This window comes from Notothenia coriiceps, unplaced genomic scaffold (genome assembly GCF_000735185.1).
Source record: "Notothenia coriiceps isolate Sejong01 unplaced genomic scaffold, NC01 NC01_scaffold00035484, whole genome shotgun sequence".
NCBI lineage: Eukaryota > Metazoa > Chordata > Actinopteri > Perciformes > Nototheniidae > Notothenia > Notothenia coriiceps.
In genome coordinates, this window is record NW_011368185.1 from 72,893 (window position 1) to 89,009 (window position 16,117).

At 41.3% G+C, this 16,117-nt stretch overlaps 1 protein-coding gene across 2 annotated transcripts in view; it reads right to left on the bottom strand.

Moving 5' to 3' along the window:
* dennd2b (DENN domain containing 2B) overlaps window positions 1–16,117 on the bottom strand; it is a 44,990-nt gene that overhangs the window by 17,515 nt on the left and 11,358 nt on the right. For both annotated transcript variants that reach the window (XM_010791483.1, XM_010791482.1), the window contains exons 2-8: window positions 13,790–13,888; window positions 7,729–8,982; window positions 6,178–6,323; window positions 2,418–2,539; window positions 1,410–1,625; window positions 947–1,043; window positions 728–772 (exon numbers count right to left, since the gene is read on the bottom strand). In XM_010791483.1, coding sequence (XP_010789785.1) covers window positions 728–772; window positions 947–1,043; window positions 1,410–1,625; window positions 2,418–2,539; window positions 6,178–6,323; window positions 7,729–8,982; window positions 13,790–13,863 — 1,954 coding nt within the window. In that variant the 5' untranslated portion in view covers window positions 13,864–13,888. The remainder of the gene's footprint in view (window positions 1–727; window positions 773–946; window positions 1,044–1,409; window positions 1,626–2,417; window positions 2,540–6,177; window positions 6,324–7,728; window positions 8,983–13,789; window positions 13,889–16,117) is intronic.

Genomic DNA, 16,117 nt, shown 5'->3' on the forward strand with positions numbered 1-16,117 from the left:
AATTTGCTGATAACGATAAAGCCATAGCCCCGACTCTGCTGCTCACTGCTGTAGCATGGTCAGTAGTTACTGCTACTGACCATGCTACAGATGTTAGTGCAAAATCTACAGCTCCTCTACCACAACCATCAGCAACAAGTGGATATGGAGAACTACATGAACTACATGTTGCTAAATCCACCGCGAGAATAAACAGAAGGGCAACCAGGCAACCATGGCAACCATGCTTGGGGGGTCTTCTTCGCTGCTTTTGGTGTATTGTGTGGCAGAAGTACAGCGCCACTTACAGGCCGGGCATATGTACTACAGCGTCTCCAGCGGGTCGAGTGGTCTCGTGTGGACGGACACGTTTCTTGAGCCGAGACTTTTTTGATATCGAATTTGGTTAGTTTTCGTTTTCGTCTCCGTGTAGATGCAGCCTAAATGTTATAGGTATGGGTTTAATTCACTGTTACTAAAATACCAAACAGAGGGAACATCACTAAATCTCTTCAGTATTCCTGTCATTGAATCCAGACATGTGATGAATGTGGTATGGTCTACTGATAATCCGTGCATATGGCAAATGTTTCAGTTACAATCCTGTGGTCTGTCTGCTCACACACTGGGTCACTTGTTAAATACAAAACTGGGAAGCCGGTGCACAAAAACAGCTCCAAGAAAATGATCGGACCTGACAGCAGGGTAGCACCTCATCGTTGAACGAACGAATGCAGCGGTCACTCACCTTTGAACCTGTCATCAGAGTCACTCTCACTCTCACTGTTGTCATCTGCGGGCAAACATGAGACAGACAAGAAGATATTGTACGGGTCAGAGGGCAATTTCACAAACATGTGTTTATATCAAGAAAGAGACACAGCAGTAACTCTATGTGGGTGGCGGAGACGCAAATATTTACTCACTTATCTGTCCAGTGGATAAAGGGAATAAAGAGACCTCTTACCTCTCAGAGATGCAGTCTCAACATTGGCCATTGACAGCTTCTTCAGCCTCTTCTTCCCACGTTTAGTGCAGTAAATGGAGTTGATCCTCTGGACCAGCTGTAAACAGAGGAAAGAGGAAATTCTCTGTTGAGGGATCTGAAGTTTTGTTTCTTTTGATGAAGTATAAAAGAAGTAGTGGGTGTTCACGGCCAAAATAAATACTATACTGTGCTTTAAGGTTAACTGAAAAACTTCAATGCGAGTTCTTGACTAAAAAGTACCACACTAGAAACCAAAGAAGTAATAATCCACATCGAGGCACTGTGATTTAAAAACCTCTTTTCCAAACTGGGGAATTACAAGTGATCCGGATCTGATTTACAGAAACCTGAGCTGTTCTGTGAAGCGGGAAAGGAAGAGATCACAGTCGGAGCTCTGCAAGGACTTAGTGAGGGTGTTTGTGTAGGATCTAGTGGTGTGTACCTTGGGGATCCTCCAGTGCCTGTGTGAGGCCAGGCTATCACTGGTGCTACAGAGGCTTTCGTCCAGCAGGCCACAGGGCAGCGTAGATACACTCCGCTGGGGGAGAAGCAGCATTTCATCGTGGCTGTAGCGTTTGGACAACTGTGACATCCGGTGGCTCTTCCTGTCGCTCGGACCGGGGAGGCGAAGGGACTGGCTGCTGGGTTTAGATGGCAGCTAGTGAGAGAGAAAAGAATACATAAGGGTTATTACATTTCATTCATTCATTTTTTATAAATGGTTATCCAACCTCATTAATGTTAGGATACATCGACCATTTAACCAGAGGAGCACAAGCACTGATTGGAAATGTAATGTATTTGTGCAACGTATCAAAATGTGGTTACAAAACAGGACACTTGCTGAAAAGCGGATACGTTTGACATTTAGCGGGCGGCAATGATAAAAGAAGGAGTAGCCACAGTGAGCTGTTAGATAAAGCGATGCAGGTAACAGGCTGCACACATACGACTCCTCAGCTCCTTCTTGTTTGGAAAACAAAAATAATCGGAGAAGACATGAAGGGAATAGGGGGCATGACTGACAATTATTGACTAACATCTTTATTTAAAAAAAAAAAAAGCAATGGTTTGGCTGCACTGTGTACAGATCAGTCTATGGTACAGATACAGAAGTTGCCATTTTGTTGTATTCCTGAGAAAGTAGCTGCTCAAGAAGTATTCGCTGCAGTATTAAAGTGACCTTGTTGCTACCACCAGTAACAATGGGGATCTCCACTTTATATAGTGAGACAAATGCTTCTGTGTTTACGTGAGGTAGCCAAATGTGAATTTATATGGAGAATCAACAGGTCTAAACACACTAAACTGTTGCCTGTAGTGCTACAAATTAGTTGTGAGATTCTTTAAAGGATCACCTGAGGGGGTTCGTTTTAGCACAGTAAAAAAACATGTGTGTTATGTTTACTACAGGAAAACACATTAGTGCTGTTGATTCCCACAGGCTTACCTGAGGTGGAGAGTTCAGCTTCCTGTCCATGGTGGTCCACGATCTGTTGCTCTCCAGCAGACAAGACTTCCGACCCAAACTCTTCCGTTTCAGGTCGACATCCTCATATGGGTTTTCCTTCTCTGTGGGCATGAAGCAAGTATTCAGTGCAGCTCAAATATCAACAGTGAAGCTAGCTCATAGACAGTGTTTTCAACAGAAGACAGATGAGGCTACAGGGTCAAAGAGGGTAAACAGAGAGGAGTAAAAGGTGCCAGGGGCACGAAAGAGCCTCCCCATGTCTAGTCTGAGAAGAGATGACTCATGAAAGGTAAGTCAAGGGTCAGCCGGCCCTAGTGAACTCCCATTTCCAAACAGTTACTGTTGGCTCTGGGCCCCACAGGCCCCAGCGGGCCCAGCTGAAACTCCTGGACACAACACTGAGTGAGTCACTCTGCAGGCATGTAGAGTCCACTGTCTGCTGAGAGGAGGATCTGCCTCTTAGGCTCTTAACTTTAATGTTGAAATGATTACATTAACCTCAATTGAAATACATATTGTTTCTTTCTTGTGAAATGTGAAAATATATCATTGTAAACTATCCTAAAAATGGAAAAGGAAAAAATGTTCACATGCCATGTGATTCAAAACATAAAGTAAACAATAGAAATATGCAGAATAATGCAGATAAAAAAACACAGCTTTTACTTTGACTGAGGCCTCAATTATTAATTCATATTAAGGACTTTTTTTAAAACTCATCACTGACTGTACCTCAAGAAATGATAATGAGTCCAGAAATTGCCAATGCACTTTAGATGTACTTCAGTGAATAAAGGAAAGAAAAAGGAAAGGAGCATTACAGAGCGCTGCACGGCTCTCACTGATGTCACCTGGCAGAGGGCCAACTTCAATAAAGAGAAAACACCACAGTCCATGTCTATTCAGACATGTGCTCTGAGAATAGCTCTTTGGCAGGGTCTGAAAAAGGTTGTGAGAAAGTGAAGAAAACCACAGTGAAGAATAAAAACAGAGCCAGATGGCGTCGAAATGCATGAGGGGAACTTATGAAAGAAAGAACAGCAGTGTTATCTGTCAGCAGAAAGGAGAAAAAGAACAAAAAAAATCTATTTGGTAGCTGCGTTCCTTCTTCCCGAGTATATAAAGGGAAAACCCGGTGAACTCAGCATCTCAAACAGCGAGTGTGTGTTTTAAAAAGCTTAACCTACAGACAGAGATTTGTTCAGTTATCTATTTTTGGGTTAATTATTGAGCCTGTCTCAGGTAAATACACACACCCCTGCACACAGGCAAACAGTGTACACTGCCAGGGATTTTCAGAGCGTTACGTTGAGTCCCAGAGTGAATTAGCGTACTGGAGTTATTTTCTGTGCATCATTAAAGCTGAGGAGCAGAAAAAGACGGCTTAGTGTGACCCCACGTTGTGCTGCAACTCCATTAAACTGAAGCAATGCTGTAATGAGAGCCTGCTGAGAAAATGATATGTCTGCAGAGCTGCTTATGTACTGGAGGGTACTAATCTACTCCTCTGATTACAAACATCCAGATCTCTGTGAAACACCCCGCAGACACACAGTATTACGCGGGGAGTGGACACACCTCGGCTGCACACTGTGATTGTACATTTCTGTGTACACAAAGGGCTCTCTGGGCAGGGCGAGGCACAGAACAAACTACACCAACAACGTCAGTGTCAGTTTACCCCATAAAGTGGACACGCTACAGTATAGTGAAACCACTCGCCCATTCAGTGGTAAACAGAAATGTGCATGTGAAGAGAAAATAGGTTATAGTTTTGTAAAAACATTCGGTGGCACCACAAACCATAGAGTGTGGCTGTCTTTAGGAGAGTCTGATTGTGACCACACTGAGAAAGTAGGATAATGCACATGGCACATTTTACACCAAAAGTCTGAGGAATGCCCCAACCATTGCAGACTGGAAACCTTGTTGTTCTCAAGCTTTTTTAACTAATAAATGGTAATCGTTTTATTCTAGTTTTGTATTTTAGTGTTCTAACTTTTCTGTACAGCAACTTGAATCTATGTGTATGAAACACGCTTTATAAATGACATCAATTCCTTTTCTTACCAAAGAATAACAAAATCATTGAATAGGTCTAAGTGTGTATGTAATTGTCTAAGTGGAACTGTTACCTGAATCACTCAATACATGTACCGGACACTCCCTCATTTATTCACAAGAGTAAGTCAGTGAGAAAACTACGTCAGTAAAGGATTTTTGAACAAGACCACGACTCTGATACAGACAGCTGAATCATAGCACAGGGCATCAGACTGTAAACAAATCACTCATTGGCACTCCATGAGTCAACTTCACTAGTGAAAAGCACTTAAAAGAGTCACCTTATATCACAATCCATCATTCAATTGTAGCAACAATGTAGCATGGGTTACAAATGAATTGCACTCTTAAAAAGGTAAACATTTTTGCCTCAAGTACAGGTGCCAAAAACCAAAATGGTCTGAGTGTATGTCCTACCGAGGCAGATGAGAAAGCCAAGATGTCTCTGGCAAAATGTGTGTTTTAAATATGGGTACAGAGGGACCAAAACATGGCTCATTTACTGCTGCGGCTGCTTCTCACATGGATCATCTGACCTGTAAAACACAGCGTAGTGCCAGTGGAAACTACTGCCGTCCCGCATTCGAGTCCAATTTAAAAGCTTTGTTTGAAATAGCTGGAGCAATTTCAAACTTCTTCAGGGGCAATGTCTTTGTCAGGAACAAACAGAGAAGTTGCATCTCCAAACTCCACACTCACAGTGCTGAGGGAACAATGGGGGCTTTGTTGGGATTCACGTGAAAACCAGTCATGCACTGACGCTCTCTCTGACACTGCTGCACATCCTCAGCTTTTAGGAAAAAAAGCTGACAAGACTGATCACTGATTTGAGAACAAAGCAGCTAATTGTAGAAATAACATAAAGTAATGTACTACCTGCATGTTAAACCCTTTATTTGGTCGCTGAGCATTTATCATGAAAATATTGAGTGTGAAAACTTTTTACTGCATCTGAAATCCAAGCTTCGGCATGAGACTTTACTCACGCTGATACACATTTCCACCACATTAAGTATGCACTGGGGGAACTGGCAATTGGACTGGGCAGAAGGCCTGGGGTTATTTGTTAGTGGAAAGGAATTTGGCTCTTCAACAAGTCTAGCGTTTCACACACATTGTCTCAGAAAACATTTCAGTCGATCCTCTGTACAATGAGATACACTCGCTTGCAATGTTGCTGTGTCAGAGGATGAGGCACAAACAGACAACCTTTATAGTAAAATACAATTTATAAAACCAAATGTTGCGTTTTAATCTAATCTCCCAAGGCCCAGGCTGAGTGTCTACATGGGGCAGATGCAGGAAGAGGAGCTATCCTAACTATCTTATTACAATGTGCAAAGCTGCATGGGCACATCACTTTTACTAAAACATCTGACTACTGTCTTGTAAGGCCAAAATCCCATGAATTCCTAAACATGAGTTGCATCATATAGCGTTACGAAAACCAGCAAATATTCACATTCAAGAAGCTGAAAACAATCCAAAAAAGTGACTTGATTAATCTCATTTCCTATCAAATTATCTGTTGATCAACTAGTCGATTAATGGATTCATCATATCAGCTTTAAACTGAACCAAAGAGTGACCGGGGTAAGACAGAAGCCAGTGAGCGATCAGGGGACCTGAAATTCCTCTCTCCTGTTTTTTAAAGCAAGTGAACCAGCGTGCTTACCTACTATGTCCTCATAAGTATTCTCCTCTAAAGTGCTTTTAGCAGTGGGTCGAGTCCGCGTGTCTGTGGTTGCTGTGCCGTTCTCTGTCGGTGAGGATGGATATGAAGATGGCAAACTCGTAGCATCCTCTGACTCACACGACTCTCTGGGAAGAAATGAAGAATGTCAGAACAGACCAGACCAGGGATAGCTGTTATATATTTGCACACACAAAATGACTAGGAGGAAGGTGGAGACAGATAAGTGTAAACTGAAACAGTCCAGACGATGTTAAAAATAGTCCAGAAGGACGGTTTAACTTCTCCTCCTCTTGCCAACAAGGAACAGAGAAAGTCAAACCCTTTGACTTATCCCTCAAAAACTGAAATGAGGAGAAACTTATAATATACCATAAAAAAAACTGAAATAACATGATCTACATGTGCTCTAATCACAAGGAACTTCCTGATAAATTACAGAGAAACATGCAGATATTTTACACTTTCTGCTGTCTGTCTGCACAGTTTAAGGTTCCCATCACATGTCACAAGGCACTAAACAGAAACTGTGCTACATTAGTGCAGGGATCTACAGTATGGTCATGTCGCGCCATCAACAGCTTGTGGCTTTTAAACTTGGTCTGAAATTGCTGGAGCCACAGGAATGTTAAACACAGAGTCCAAGGGATGAACATTTATGGATTCAACCCCATTTCACAGAGGGGCAATCTGGGGAGGCCCCACCCTCAAACTGAGTATCTCTGATTCTGAGAGCCATATGTTCAGAAGAAAACAAGACAAGGCTACAGGACCCAAGATTCAGCTAATATTTAAACAACAAAGCGGCATAATAATCAATAATCCAATGATGAATTTTGTGGTTGAGCAATTTTTCCGTTAGCTTCTGTTTGAATATATACTGTGGATCAGATAGGAGTGGAAATTAGCAAATATGTTTTATTGATCCAGGAAGAATCTAAAATTTTTGATGGTATTTAAAATAAATCCGTTATTTGAGCTGCGTCTAGTAGAATATACTTTATGATAAAAATGTGATCGTCGGTTTGATAGCATTAGAAAAGCTAGGGTGACAAAAACTCAATGCTCTAACAAAACAAAACTCTTGTTTTCTTCAATGGTCTGTTGTGAAACAAAACTTATTCAACAATGATCTATATTGCATGTCCTTACTAAAAACAAACCACCACAACCAGACACACTGATGTGTTTCTTACAAGAGCAGCAAAGCTAACACTTAGCGTGAGATCCATATTCCTCCACCAGATATGTTAGAAACTATTCAGAGCACCCAATAGAGATGCATTGATCCATCTTTTTCTCTCCGTAGCTGCATGTAGAACGTTCCAATCCATCAATAGAGCTCCTTTTCCCCCCAATTCAAAGTTTGTTTGACTCACTGTTTGGAAATTGTTTCATGTTAATTAACATAAGAACAAAGATTGCTTTTTGGAAGAAATACTGAGTTGGTATTCGTACACTACATTTCACAATGACATTCACAAGGAAACTGCATTTAATAGGCTACAGACAGAAGCACACAGAAGTTCTCACCTGTCCTGTGGTCTCCCTGGGGTGCTGCCCTCAATCTTTACTGGTCTTGTTACACCGGGTGCTGGAGTCGAGGGCAGAGGCGGGGGAGGCTCAGAGGCTCCGTTTGGAGGTAGTCCATTGGCGGGCGACACATTCTTCTGGTCCCGTTTGGCGTCATACTCAAAAGTGCGTTTGGGTTTAGGTAAGGGGTTGACCGGTGTGCCCACAGAGGTCTGCTGGCTCGGGGGTTCTGGGCTCTCAGACCTGGTGGAGCACACACTAAACCTTTGTCTGAGTTTTGAGAGCTTATCAGACACCAAAACAGCATCTGGTTCAGTGGCCACTGAGCATATGCTGCTGCGCTTACTGGTGCATGTACTGTCCAAGTCGTCACCCATCACAAAAGACTTCTGTCTCGTCTTGTCTGGAGCATAGCAATTACTCAGATAGCGTGGAGGGGATGGGCTGGGGTTCTCCTTCATGGCTTGCTCTATCTTTTGTATCCTGTTGAGGACCGCTGATGTCTCCTTTCGAGCAGACAGCGAGCGTATAAATGTTCCTGAGGACTCTGTCTTGCTTATCCTTTTCTGGAAGCGACCTAGGCAGTCTTTGTCTGAAACTCCTTCCTCTTCCTCCGTGTAGGAGCATTCAGAGTAAGCTGAGCTCATCCTGCGGACCCCCTTAAAGTCAAAAGTTTTCTCGCTGCAGGGAGAAGCGAGGAGGCTGGGGCAGCCCTCACTGCCCCCTACACGCTCCCCTCCTCTTTTATCTAAACACAAGCTCATCCTAGGCAGACTCACCCTCCTGTACTCCCATGCTGAGATCTTTTTCCGTATTGTGTCGGGGGGGACACCTGCTACTGTGCGGGTGAGAGAGAGGGTGCGCTTGTGGCTTTGGTTGGTGGAAGGTCCCAGTGACAGCGTGCTACAACTCAGGGGCCGACCATTATATCCATCTTCCGGAGAGAGTTCCCCTTTTTGCTCCTTCTGCTCCTGACTTTCCTGGCAGGACTTGGTTTGGCCTGGAGGTTTATAAATAGAGAGCCTGTTGTCCAGGCAGCTGATGCTCTTTGACTTGATGAGACGCCCTTGGAACTCAGCGTCACCTTTGAGAGAGGCAGCGCTGCCCAAGGTAGCGGTCTTCCAGCCAGTACGTACCAGGAACCTGCCGTCAGTCCGGACGTACCTACTCTGCTTCTCCCCGTCGCCCAGGAGAGGCTGCTGGCCCAGCCCCTGACTGGCAGCGAGAACAGGACACGGTGACGTAGACTGGCACCTGAAAGCAGACAAAGGAAGGTGTGAATAAACAATGTAAACATTAAAGTGTGTCTCTGGGATTTAAAAAAAGCATTTCAATAAAAAATTAAGAAAAGGGAGCAGCCAATAAATCCACTCAACCCTGCAGCTTTAAAAAGTGCCAGAGAGTTGATGGTGAACAGATGGGAGAAAACTGATGAGCTGAATCAGCTGAAAACTCTGAATTCATTTCCCAGATCAAAGACAGAATGAAAACTTGAGCCACTTATTAAATATAACCACAGGAAAGTTTTCAGTCTTTGCCTGAGTGAAAATAAAATAAAAGCCAAAGGAAATAAAGCAAACATTAAAATGCCACTGTGGATTTTTCCACATAATCCAAAGAATCTTAAAAGAGAGTCACTGCGGACCTCCCACAGAAAGCAGTGTGCCGAGAAAGATTTATTACAGCGGTCTCACCTGTAAAATTCTCACTGCTCCACTCTGGTCCTCAGAGCCTTGGTACTAGGTGCTACAGTTGCTGTATGCTCACTGCTGACTATACCACACACACACACACACTTTCTCACAGTGCTCAGCTCCTTTAGGATTTCAAGAGAAAGACTAACTTTCCCTGTAGATTCCAGACACATTACTACTCATGGTGTTTCAGGAGCCTTGTCATAACTTGGAAGCTTGCTAAGTCTTGCGAAAGTGAAGCGTGAGGAGATCTGATGTCACAGCCATGGCTAGAATAACAAGCGCTATGGGAGGAGGAAGTTGAGGGCTGCGGACTGTGATCCAACAATGCAGGTTGGGACAGATCTGGCTTCACACCTACCTGCCCTTCCCTGGTTTCAGCCTCCTGCTCCAGGGTGGGAGACTTTTTTTTTACAACAGCTAGGAACCTGTAAGCTGCAAGAATTATGGAGTCATCTTATCTTACTCTCCCTGAAGAAATATGAGTTTCTGAGACGACGACTCATGTCTGTAAGTTTTTACTGCAGGAGGGTAATACTATGAAGTCAAAGGAACAGATTTAAAAGCCCACATTACTTTGGAAACTGAACGGATATATAACTGACCAGGACTTTCTTCCAGCTTGGTTAAAAAGGAATAAATCAATACTGTACTGTAGCTATGAGGCGTTTCATTATTTGTTACGTTACTGCAAAATACTATAGCAGTGGTGAAACATTTTTCAGGCAATGACTAAAAGACACCACCCCTAACAAATAAAAAATAAATGGACCTGAACTTTAATTTGTCCTCAATCAAACAACAACCAAAGCCTTTTCTTTTCATTAAACCCTCATGAGCTGTTTTTTATAAAATGATATTGAATGCGCAGAGGGGACCCTGCTTTCTCTGCTGCCGCCCCTAAACTGTGGAACGACCTGCCCTTGCTAATCAGACAGGCTCCCACACTGTCTGTTTTTAAATCCCGTCTTAAAACCCACCTTCTCTCCTTAGCATTCGTAAACAAGTAGATTGTTGCTTTTATTTGCTTTCAGTGGTCTATTTTTTTTACTATATGGTTGTTTTTATGTTCTTTTTTTTCTTTTTTTAATTATTACATTTATTCTGGTTTGTTTTGTGTTCGTATCTTTTATGTGATTTTATACTTATTTTTATGTTTTGTGAGCTGAGCTGTGTGATTTTATATTGTATGTATCTCTCTGTACAGCACTTTGGTCTGGAGGTTTTAAAATGCTATATAAATGAAGTTGGATCGGATTGGATTGAATGGTAGATTTGTAAAAAAAAAACATAAACACATCTCCTTATTATCTGAATGAATTAAGCTCTGATTATTATTGTAAATATAAACCAACTTGAGCTTGGATAGAGTTCAAAACAAACTCAAATCTCAGGTGAAATTAGGTATCAGAGTTTCATATTTAAAACCCCACACCAAGTCAAACTTAGTTTTAATGAAGAAAACATTTTATGAGCACAATCTGATATTAACCTGCAGTCCAACACATGAGATATTGCACTGCTGCAGCAGAGGCTTATTATAATTTCTCTGGCAATTTAAAATAGTTCTGGTTGCCAATAAACCCCTGCCAAGGATAAGGCCACAGAGAGAGTCTCTCAAGCTTAGTATCAATGCGAGTGTTTTAGAAGCAACCGGACCAAACACTCATTATAACTACTCTAGTGCCAATAACGTTGCAGTTTATTGAGTTAATCAAAGCAATTTAAATGTTGGCTCTTTGGTTTGATGGCCGCTGGGCTTGAAAACACTGTAGACAGGATTCACCACTGTCTCCAGGGCTCATACATGATTTCACTTACTGTATGTGACAATTAACAAATAATAAAGTTAAAAAGATTCAGACTGGCCTTATGTTGTGCTATGTGGCGATATTTCTCAAAGAGACTCCTATCTTACATTTTATATAATTAGTACACTCCATACAAGTGACTTTATGTACTTTATTTAGACGTTATGTATGTAGGCGTGTGGACATACAAAATTACTATATATTATTTCCTTTTTGTGTAGACTATATCAGTGGATATTAGGGCTGCTCGATTATGGCGAAAAATCATAATCCTGATTATTTGGGTCAATAATTGTAATTGCGATTATTAAATGCGATTATTCATTGACTTTGAAAACATCCATTTATTGGAGAGAAACATTTTTGAACAGTATGCTTTTAACAGTTGATTACCCTGAACTTTAAGTATAATTCAACTGGAAAAAAAAAATATATATATATATACCGTTATATAAAAAAAAAAAAAAAAAAGTATTAATAAAAAAAGTATTGTTTTATTTCGATTACGTTGTTTTCGTAATCGTTGCAAGCCATAATCGCAATCACGATTAAAATACGATTAATTGAGTAGCCCTAGTGGATATTAATATATTAAGATATTACAATGGTATGGCCTAATTAGCTATGAGTTCCACTTTTGTTGTCAATACATATGTAGGCTGCAGTACAAAGAACTCTCGATTAGACACAAAAATAAAAATATGTGCAGAATGTTTGTCTATTTTTGGGCTGGGGGACTTTAAGGGGGTTCTGGTGGTTTGCATCATGCTTGTAAAAATAAGTCCGGTTCAGTGAGCCTCAGCTGGGCGGGCCACACAGACAGTACTGTACAAAGAGCAGCATGCCAGTCTCAACCTGGCCTCTGGCTCTGGCTCTCACTGCAGCTCACCACAGGCCACTTCCTGTTCCTGACCAGGATGGAGGCAGCAGACTGCTAACACAAACAGCACTTATACTATAATAGTTCAAAAACGTTATCATCCATCAGCACTTGCTTATGCATGATCATAGATAAAACTCTAATCCAGCACAAATTTAATTCAAGAGTTTTATTTGCTTTCATATCAGTAAAGATACATTCAGTGCATTTCTAGCTAAATAAAACGCTGCAAAGTAGTCTTATTCCTCTCTCTCTGTCAAAGCCTTGTCAGCATGTTTCGTGTTGCCAAAACACCTCACTGGATTTCTTTGTAGTTGATATTTGAGGTGCAGGACATTAATTTAAATGATTCCCTCACAGAAGATCAAAGAAATAGAATAGAGAGATAGAATGGTCACACATGCAGAGCACATAGCACACACAGTGACATTTGTTCTCTGCATTTAACCCATCCTAGTACCAGGAGTCTAGTAGCAGTGGGCAGCTATTGTACAGCGCCCGGGGAGCAATGGGAGTGTGGGGGGGGTTGTCCGCTGCCTTGCTCAAGGACACCACGGCAAGGCAGGAGGTAATAGTGCACACCCTACGTTCTTTTGTTTTGCCTTGCATTGTTATTTTCCACCATGTTATTGCATGTTGCCATGAAGGCGACTTGAGGATTCACAGTTTGGTGTAGGTGTAATTTGCCCTAGAAATTGCTCCCTGGTTGATGTCATAGTTTGGGGGAATGCATTGTGTAACACTTTTCCAATGACATTCATCAAAAGAGGCTGAAGTGTTAGAGGAAGGCAAACAACAGTAGAAAGCTTTCTACAGCTACTGCATTTAGTGTTTTCCTCACATTTACATTCAAGGGTACAATGGGAAAAATGACGAATGTGCACATTTAAAAGTAAATTAAAGTCATTCATTTAAATAATGATATCTATATTATGATTCACATTAGTGCCGTTTGCCAGTGGTACTAATATACACAGCAAGCAGAAACCAGCTGCCACATAGTACTCTAATGTTATGCTGTGCAAGAAGAATTGTCCTATGTGTTAACTGTACCATAACTGCCTCATTAGTACAGATAATTAAGAAGGAATGAATAAGAAATACTCAGTCAAAAAGTAACATTACTGTATATTGTAATACAAATAACAGCATTGTGGCCAACAATCATAATGTGACAGTGTAAAAACAAACTACATTTCACAGTTTTGAAGATCAATGATGATGTTACCTGCTGTATGTTAGATGGGATCAGTCTGTCTGAACCTAAACACTCTGGTTAAACTAAATGGACAGCATGATCAATTGTAAGAAGGAATAGTCAAGATATCACATATCTTTCCTAGTTTGTTTTCTCCCTCAGTGGGACACTGTCAGCTCTCAACATGCTAACACAAGCTTCAGCTCTCTACCAACAGCTCAGACTTAGATGGGGCCCTCATACAGGATACAGGATCGTACTTGCAAAATCTTTGGAAGTCTTATCATGAGAGGCAATCCTCTGTAGTTTTTTCCCATGAGAAAAAAGAATTGCCTTTACCAATCATTGATGAAAAAAAAAAATGAATCATCGAAATAAAGTACTTGTTTCTCTGTCAGTCAGATTGACTCGCTGAACCCATGTGACAGGAGTGAAAGTGTACAAATCATCTCACCCCGATGTCCTGGATGTCACTGACCTGTCTGGGATGTCCCGGGGAGCTTTAACCCCTCCGGCACGAGGCACAGCCTTCGAACTCTTGTTGGCAGTCATGTTGGTCCTCGAACGTCCCACTCACCTGGAGAACAAACAGATGAGGAATAATTTTTTTAAAAAGAAGCTTCCAGACATTTTAATTAACAAAAAAACATGAATTCATATTACCGGGAAAATAAATACTCTAAGGAATTGTTAGAGTGTTAGTTACAGCTTTTACCAAACTAGAAGGGCACACAGAGAGAACGGACCCTCACCAAGGCCATTTCCATATGTGAAAAATAATGCATGTATCCACACTGTGACTCTGATCCAGTCAAATGTAGAGCTTCTTCAGGCTTTCACCATGCTACACCCTTAAAATTGGGACAGTTGTTTTTTCCGTAATCCAACTGACTAAGAAACTAAACCTTAACAAATAGAGATACATATTTAATGGAATTGGGCTTATTAATGTTGGTCTACCACTGCTTAACTTTGGCATCAAAGAATGAACGAGGGTTCCAACAATAAAACGTTTTTTGTTTTTTTAAGGAATCATGGACTCAATAAAGGGTCCATGATAAGCCCTTTAGTTGATATTAGCTTGACGTTAAAACATTTTTAACACTCTCATGTCTAAAATTGACTTTTCTGAATCAGAGATTAAAAGAAGAGAAGAGTTGAAAGGTAGTATTGGCCTTGAAAACTTTTCAACAGCATGTAAAAACATTTTTGTCAGAGCTGCTCCAGTGCCTCAAGCGGTTTTTCCTTCACTTAATAAATGGCTCTTTTCACATCAAACAACACAGAACAACATCAGCAGCTCAAAGGACAATATTTAAACTTGATTTGATCATAGCCAGAGAGGACATTTGAAAAGAGAGACCTTATTCATGTGGCTGCTATCTTGATCAAATATATTTTTGGGGGGCTTAACCTGCCTTCCACATGATCAGTGGTAAACCCGCTCTGCGCTGGCTGTGCCACATTTCCTACAGGGAAAACAGTGACGCTCATCTTGTTGTCTATTTTTGTCTGTTGTTTGGATCGTTATAAGTGAAGCACTTTGGGCCGCATGTTCACAAAAGGAGCTATATAAATAAAGTTGAGTAAAAGGCATCAGGAGAAAGGGGAATTTTAATTGTCCAGTTAAATGTCTGAGGAGACATTTAGGTTTGTTAGTAATTTTGCAGCCTCTTAGTTTTTCTTCTGGATTCATTAATAAAGGTCACCACGATGAATCATTGTGCGTCTGGCATTGCAATTCAGAGTTAACAAGACAGCAGTCCTGCCACCTTCAGGTAGCTGTGGATCCTTAATTACTAGGCTAGGGGAAGACTTGTAAAGTTATAAACTTACTTTTCTTTAAATGTCTCCACATTACTAATGAGTCTGGCAATTGAGAAATAGTTCAAAACGAAAGTTCTCAATGCTCTGACATCGGGCTGTGCAGACAGTTTTGGATTGATTTGCCATAGGTGGTTATAATCCAACTGTGAGATGTCTGCCTGTTGTTCTTACTAAGGGACTGTGGATCAGTGTCATTTAGCATGCTCTATTTAACACTATGAAAAGTCCTCACAACAGGCTAAACTGTGAAGACATCTGGCTTATAATAAACATGTCCTGGACTTAATCTGCAATTAGACCAGCAGTTAGTTAAACTGTTGGCCATTGCCCCTGAAAATCTGATTTAAAATGCAGCAATGACCCTTCAAGACGGCTCAGAGCGATTGTTCTGGTGCGTAAAGAGGTCAAATGGAGATCCCTGGAGACAAGAGGTGGAGGATGGGAGGGTGTTTGGCAGCATGGCTTGTTTACAGGAAGTTGTTGTATGAAGAAGCCAGCCAACCAGTAGTGAAGCTGAGTCCTATAGAGACAGATGAGGAGAGGAGGGAGCATTCTTGCTGTCAGCTATTTCCTGTAACTGTGGACCTAGCTGAGAGGACGGGCATGCATCATTATATTCATCAAAGGATGACGTTGTCCTATCCTGCTTGGATGTTTTCATGAAAAACATTGTACAGTGCATTTTTACAGAGAGAATGGCACAGAATAGCACATAATCGCTGGGTCTTTCTCATTTCTGGGAAGCAGATATTACTGCAGGATTTCAACATTTAACAGTGCGTCGGTGACTCAGAGAGACAGAGATACTTATCAAGCAACATACATATTTCTCCATAATCAGAAAATGTTCAACTGTTTTCATACATTTAGTTGTCACATTTGGGGCGAGGACTACTGTTTGTATTTAAGACTTTTGGTTCACTAAGAAACGTGAAAACACACTTTTTGGAATCCACGTGGAAATACATTATTCTTCCAT